Source organism: Procambarus clarkii, chromosome 54 (genome assembly GCF_040958095.1).
Source record: "Procambarus clarkii isolate CNS0578487 chromosome 54, FALCON_Pclarkii_2.0, whole genome shotgun sequence".
In the NCBI taxonomy this organism is placed as follows: Eukaryota; Metazoa; Arthropoda; class Malacostraca; order Decapoda; family Cambaridae; genus Procambarus; species Procambarus clarkii.
This window is the reverse complement of record NC_091203.1, coordinates 893,186-901,019: the sequence shown is the minus strand read 5'-3', so window position 1 is coordinate 901,019 and position 7,834 is coordinate 893,186. Positions and strand designations below refer to the sequence as shown.

At 44.5% G+C, this 7,834-nt stretch overlaps 1 protein-coding gene across 1 annotated transcript in view; it reads right to left on the bottom strand.

The window, feature by feature from the left end:
• LOC138352573 (nicotinamide phosphoribosyltransferase-like) overlaps positions 1–5,441 on the bottom strand; it is a 174,342-nt gene extending 168,901 nt beyond the window's left edge. Inside the window, exon 1 of the mRNA XM_069305062.1 lies at positions 5,421–5,441. Coding sequence (XP_069161163.1) covers positions 5,421–5,441 — 21 coding nt within the window. The remainder of the gene's footprint in view (positions 1–5,420) is intronic.
• Between the last annotated feature and the right edge of the window lie 2,393 nt (positions 5,442–7,834).

Below are 7,834 nucleotides of genomic sequence, written 5' to 3'. Positions count from 1 at the left end.
GCTTGTTTGTATCAGGTCGTCACAAATCCCAGGAGCGACTCTCAGGTTACCCAATTGCCTTCCCAGCCTGAACTCCTGGTCAACAGGTAGAGTCACGCATCTTGGTCTCTCTTCTCGCGGTTTTTAAAGGCTTCTTGGGCAGTTGCTCGAGATCTCCAATGTCTTCGACGATTCCGACAAGGTGGTCCCCACGTCCACATGCTAGACTGCTTCTTGCTGGAGAGACAAATAGTGCGTCCGTTCACTGCAGTTGCTGAAATTGTAGTCGCACCGCCTGTGACTCCCGCCCATGACGAGGGCACTGACGTCATGTCACGTCACGCGACGGCACGTTATAATTGGTTGCGTTCCCTGCAGCCAGCCTGCATTAGGAAGCCGAGGTACTGGCAACCATGTCTGCAGAAAGAGCAGCCAGTAATCAGCTTCCACCAGATGTATTAGCAGTGCAGGCAGGATTAGAGGAAAAAAGGTGGCACAGAATCCTTACAGCATGTGCAGAAGTCTCTGACACTAATACCCCTTTCACACTGGATGAGCTCAATTGGACTAAGAAAAACTCCAAAGATACATCCCCTGGAGACGACAAAATAACCTATAAAATGATTAGAAACCTCGGCCCAGAGGGAGACGCTGCATACCTAAGGTTGATTAATTTAGCCTGGACTTCTAAAACTAGACCTACAGCTTGGAATAGGGCAGACATAGTGCCGATCCTAAAACCCAAAGATCCCGCTAAATCAAAGCCGATCTCATTTCAAAGCTGTGAAGGCAAGACGGCTGACAGAATGGCACTCAATAGGCTAGAGTGAAAACGCCAGAACTGCACCATGATATGTATGCCTATAGAAGAGGGGTAGGCACAGTGAAATGTATTACAACACTGTTAGCCCACTTGAATGACAGACCAGGAGTGCTGATATTCCTGGGCCTCGAGAAAGCCTTTGAACTGGCTAGCGCTCCAGCGATTCTCTGCTGCCTTATCGACAAAGTGGTTCAAAGGTAACCTGCTCTCCCTGGACCAAAAACTGTCTCATAAACAGAGAAGCAATAGTAAAATTTCATGGCACAGTCTCTGAATACAAAAGACAAAAATGGTACACCGCAAGGAGGCATTCTCAGCCCCCTCTTCTTCAACTGTTTGATAGAAAGAATACTGAGGCTGAAACTGCTACAACACTGCAGGCTGCTGAACTACGCGGACGACTTTGTCATCATCATAAAAGAAAGGGATGCAGTGTGCCTTGCACCCAAATGCTTAGACTGCATAAGTGACGAGGCAAAGCAGATTGGTATCAAACTCAACCCCACAAAGACAAAAGCCATTCCCATAAAAATAGTGAAGCACAACATCCAACTCATAGTATAGGGCCAACCAATTGAATGGGTAGACACATATCAGAAGCTAGGGATAATCCTGGACACACATAATTTTCAATGCTGAGGTCACTTACTTATTAAGAGAGAGAACTGCGGCCCGGACGGCAATCCTCAGGTCGCTAACCTCCCTCTCTGGAGGAGCTAATCTGCAAGTTCTTTGCGACATACTAATGTACAGGCAGTCAGATCAGTGATCGACTATGCCGCATCTGCACTCACAAGCCTATTACAGCAACAGTGGAAAAAGCTTAAAGTTGCCCAAAACAATGCTATGAGACCTGCCCTGGGAGCTCCTATTAGGACCAGGTTTGAAACTCTAAGAATGGAAACCGGTTTGCCCTCCCTACAAGAAAGAATTTCGCAAAGAACAACTATAATTATCAGTAAGATAATTGTTTCCCCTGATTCAGTCCTGGTATGACAAGCCTTGGTGGTTGGACTTGGCCAACACAACAGAAACTCTTGGGCTGCCAGAACGGGAAAAGTCCTCAACAAACAACAATTAAAAAGCATGATCCTTGATAGAGGTGATCAACCACACCCAAACTACACATGTTCTCCACCGTGGGAGGAGCCTACCTTCAAATAGTAATGGAAGGTCTTCCAATGAAAAGGCTGCCTATGATAAAAACAATCCTAAGGCGCATCATAGAAAAGCAAATGAGCAGCATAGCAGTAGCAGGAGCCACCCACATCTTCACAGACGGATCGGTGGACACGGAATATGAGAGTGCTGGCGCTGCTCTTTGCACTGACAGCGAACAGGCATTTTGGAGATTGGGAGGACCAGTATCATCAACCCAAACTGAGTTGTTTATCCATACAACAGGCTATTGCATATGTGATTGCACAAAACACTCAAAATGCAATCATACACAGTCTCAAGAGCTGCCTTCACATATTAGGACAAAAGAACTGGAAAGACAATGTGGGAATAATTACCACCAGTTTTGTATCTTGGAGCAGTAGCTAAAGGCAAAATACTCAACATAACTCTGAACTGGATCCCATCCCATGTTGGAATCCCATTAAATGAGAAAGCCAATGAAATTGCTAAATTGGCAACTCGTCATCCAGAGATACATAAAACAATCCAACCTAGTCTAGTGTACATAAAAAACACCATCACCACAACCTCTCACACCTCAACAAAGCATATCTACACCAGAGAGTAGTAGTAGGTTCGCCATCTGCAATATGATATCTTCAGGCCATCAAGTTAGACAGGTTAAACATCCCAAAAGGAATCGACAGGGAAATAGCAGTTTGGTTATATAAACTACGTCTAGGTTACAGTCGATGCAACTGAGAGATTGGTGAACCCTGACAGAGTGAATGCATCTTCTGCCAAACAGTCACAGAAAAGTCACTACTACACTATTCCTGGAATGTGAAGCAACCAACGACCTTAGAAAAGCTTTAAGAGTCACTGAATCTTGCAGTAACCACCCAGAAGTCATCAACACTCTTCTGGTCAAAAAAGGTGTCCAGAAGCTGGACACCCTCATAAACACTGTCAAGCAGTATCCTCCACCGCGATAGCAGCCTGACGATATAAATGCGACCACAGCACACAAGATACATTCATTAAAAATATAAAATGAAATCCTCCACTTACGGGCTATTCGTGCCCGTGCCACCTCCTGATTGGCTTAATCTTAGTCAATCATCAGTCAATCAATCGGCGGAGAGCCAATCACAGTTCTAACCTTCCTGAGGACCCAGTGTCTCTGTTCCGGTTTAGCACTAGGCGGGAACCGCTTCCTCCTCCCTGGGTGTTTCAACCATCTTTCCTCAAAGGTTGGGCTTCTTACCCGCCTTCACACAACTTGTAACCAAAAATATTCTGGGTTCATTCCTGTCCGTAAATGTAAATAAATAAAACTTTGGGGATTCTGAACTATTTACAGGGTCTACGACTTGCAAAGACTCTGTATAAGCAGGAGAGGAGTGTATCTTGGCATTACACGTAACAGTTTTGGTCCACCACCGCCCACATGAGGAGTATGGTCCACAACCGCCCACAGGATGGGTATGGGTCCACAACCTCCCACAGGATGGGTATGGGGGTCCACTACCGCCCACAGGATGTGTATGGGATCCACTACAGCCCACAGGATGGGTATGGGGTCCACTACCGCCTACAGGATGGGTATGGGGTCCAATACCGCTAACAGGATGAGTATGGGGTCCACTACCGCCCACAGGATGGGTATAGGGGTCCACTACCGCCCACAGGATGAGTATGTGGTCCTACTACCGCCCACAGGATGGGTATGGGGTCCACTACCGCCCACAGGATGGGTATGTGGACCACTACCGCCCACAAGATGGGTATGTGGTCCACTACCGCCCACAGGATGGGTATGGGGTCCACTACCGCCCACAGGATGGGTATGTGGACCACTACCGCCCACAAGATGGGTATGTGGTCCACTACCGCCAACAGGATGGGTATGTGGACCACTACCGCCCACAAGATGGGTATGTGGTCCACTACCACCCACAGGATGGGTATGGGGTCCACTACCGCCCACAAGATGGGTATGTGGTCCACTACCGCCCACAGGATGGGTATGGGGTCCACTACCGCCCACAGGATGGGTATGTGGACCACTACCGCCCACAAGATGGGTATGTGGTCCACTACCGCCCACAGGATGGGTATGTGGACCACTACCGTCCACAGGATGGGTATGTGGTCCACTACCGCCCACAGGATGGGTATGGGGTCCACTACCGCCCACAAGATGGGTATGTGGTCCACTACCGCCAACAGGATGGGTATGGGGTCCACTACCGCCCACAGGATGGGTATGTGGTCCACTACCGCCCACAGGATGGGTATGTGGTCCACTACCGCCAACAGGATGGGTATGGGGTCCACTACAGCCCACAGGATGGGTATGGGGTCCACTACCGCCCACAAGATGGGTATGTGGTCCACTACCGCCAACAGGATGGGTATGGGTCCACTACCGCCCACAGGATGGGTATGTGGACCACTACCGCCCACAAGATGGGTATGTGGTCCACTACCGCCCACAGGATGGGTATGGGGTCCACTACCGCCCACAAGATGGGTATGGGGTCCACTACCGCCAACAGGATGGGTATGGGGTCCACTACAGCCCACAAGATGGGTATGTGGTCCACTACCGCCCACAGGATGGGTATGGGGTCCACTACCGCCCACAGGATGGGTATGTGGTCCACTACCGCCCACAGGATGGGTATGGGGTCCCTCTACCGCCCACAGGATGGGTATGAGAATTCACAATAAGTGAACTAAACTAAGCTAAATTTAATATATCCAAACTTGGGTTGATTATTTTCGTATAAATTTGTCTGTGCCATTGGATTCGTTTCCCACTTATAATCGGGAATTCCGGGCTCGAATCCCGATTAGACATGATTGGATGTTGGATATTTCCAACATCGAATACAGCATTGTTGTATTCTCATTACTTATTACTAACCATACTTAATATTGTAGTAAGTAAAATTAACAACTCGTAGAATTCTCCTGTACTAATAATTCATATGTGCATTAGGCTAGAATTCTCACGTCACCTGACGCCAGTATTGCGTCAGATTTCTTTACAGTAAAACACATTATATTCAATTTGTGTGAGAATTAAATACGATTCTCCATAATTAAAGCATTCTGTATGACAACTGATTGCAGACGAATTGTTCTCTAACTAAAGCCGAATAGAGCGTTAGAATTATACCGTCTACCTCGCGATAGTGTTAACGTCATCAATGAATGCCATGGGGAGACATTAATTCCTCTCCCTTATATATTTACTATTCTTAAATAGTTAAATAATAATATTTCGTTCCTCTAAATAATAAACCCGTCCACTCTTTAGAGTTTCAAGCGCGAATGCGAGAAATATTAATGTTCAAGACAATTATTTGTGTCATGAACGTCGACTCGGCGTGGGTTGGGGGGACACCATCCTCAGTCGGTACGCAGACACGTCCTAAGTCGGTACGCGGACACGTGCAGAGCCGGAAGGAGGCAGAACTGTACTTACCGTACTCAAAAACGACGCCATTGCCCAGCAAATCGGGCAGGTTATATTCATCCGCAGATGAAAGCCGCCACTGTGAGGCTGTGAACGACCTTGCAGATAATATCTTCAACTAGTGCTGGTGTTAAAAGAGGGACCCTAGACTTGGTTCCTGACGACACGTGATCAGCCAGCTTGAAACGCATCAATCCAGGATAGGTTCACCGGAGCCTGGGATGCGAAATTACGGCAATCTTAATACTTATACAGTGCCCACAGCTAAGTACCCTTTATTTGATGCATCATTTACAGGCTTTAATAATAGCGGGGTGATTGCGCGTCACGCGGCGAGATAACACCTAATAACAGGTGATTAGAATTCCATCTGTAGATATCAATAATCTTGAATATGAATTGAGTAGTTAAATCAATTGCTACTGGTAGTTATTTATCTTGCAGCTCGAGAGACGAATTCCTCATACTGTCTTCTCCATGTTAACCGTGCCATTCGTCAGTGTACCAGACTTGGAGATTAAGAGGACTTCCAGGGTTATCTAAAGGAACCTACTACAAGCTAAGGCTTATTTTTTCTTTTTTCCATATTCTAGCAATTTGATACATTCAGAATGTTTCAACATAATGTGTGATTTACTGTAACTCATTGCTATGCTCATATTCATGTCCTTCTTTATATGAACAATATTATATTCAGCATTATTTATAGGATTAGATTATTATTAATTGAATTAGTGAACGAACCACACTGATTCCTGGACGTACTGACCTCCAGTAATAACCCTCCAATGTAGGTGTTTGAGGTTTGTTTCTTTAATAATACAGCCCATTAATTATTCTTATGATCATACTTTCTAGTCATATCCATAGTCACTGGTTTTCTCTAGAATTTTATCTAATGATCTGAAATTCTCAGTTTCCCTCTTTACTTTAAAAGCGGGTGGTCCTTCGTAATTTAATTTAAATTTTAATTATTAATTAATCAGAATCAAACCCAAATATCCCACATTATGGTCCTTCGAACCGGATAGGCATTAAATTTATAATTAAAATATTAACCATTAATAACTAATCCTTTGTGATAGAAGCTAGACTAACTATTTAATTAATTGTGTCAACTAATAGTGTAACACATCAGTTAGCCTAGATCACACTAACAGCTACCTTTACATAGCTTTAGTGGGTCATAACCAAGTACCCACAACATTGTGATTGTGTTGAATTTGGCACAAGCACAGACTAAATATAGTTGTAGTTTCTCAAGTAGAAATTCTCACGACTAGGCTTGAGCTAGTTAGTGACACATATATTATTCTTTTGTGCTGACCCTATCAAGGGTGGGATTAACCATTTATTGTGTAATTATTTTATTGCATATTTCTATGTATGTCTTTGAGTGTTACTGTAAGTCCACTACCCATCCGAGGCTGATTTAGAAGAGCTAAGCTGAGGAACACCTGTAGTGAGACCAAGGTACCACTCAAATCTTAGTTGCTTATTATTAGGTAGGTAGCTAACCTCTAAATGAGGTAAATTTCGACCAGCCTCAAGAAATATTAGGCTGTAATAATTATACCTGCTCTGCATCAAGGAGCAGACAACATAGCTATACCACTAGCTACATAAGCCCTATCAGGCTATAAATCATTATACCTGCTCTGCATCAAGGAGCAGACAACATAGCTATACCACTAGCTACATAAGCCCTATCAGGCTCAAATTTACCACAAGAATGGATCCTTTAGAAAGGAACGCAAGATTCTTGACAGCTCTTCAAGGTCCTTTAGGAAAACTGCTTATGAAATGTCATTTCTGTGTCGAAACTGACCCAGGTGACGTCTATAGACTAGCAAGTTCCATAAGGATCGTCAGCCAAAAATATGATTATATCAAGACTGTAATCGAGACCCACAGGAATTTACTCCAGGCCGGTCATACTGTCTCAGACCACTTAAGTCTAACAGAATCTGATCTCGATAACTATGAACATTCTGTTCAAACCAGTTTAGACCGATACAAGGAGGTGCTTGCGAAGCTTAAGATATTCCCGAGTGGGTGGATCAGATCATTAATAGACCTGTATCCAAGTTAACACTCAGCTCAGATGAAATACTTGAGCTAAATCAAGACGAGGAGAATCCTTTAATCAATGCTGATCACTATACAAGATCAACAACTGAAGATCAACCTTCATTTTCTAACCTCTCATCTAATACAGCTTCATGTGATGATTTGTTTACAGAGTCTGATCAAATTTCAGACCACTCTTCTCAATGTTCCCTGGATTCTATAAGTTCGATACATAATGCTACTGAATTAACTAGCTTATCACCAGAACCCAGAGAAACAAGTGAAGCTGCCGATGAAACAAGTGAAACTGCAATGATCAGTGAATCTGAACCAGAAAATGATAAAGCTAATGC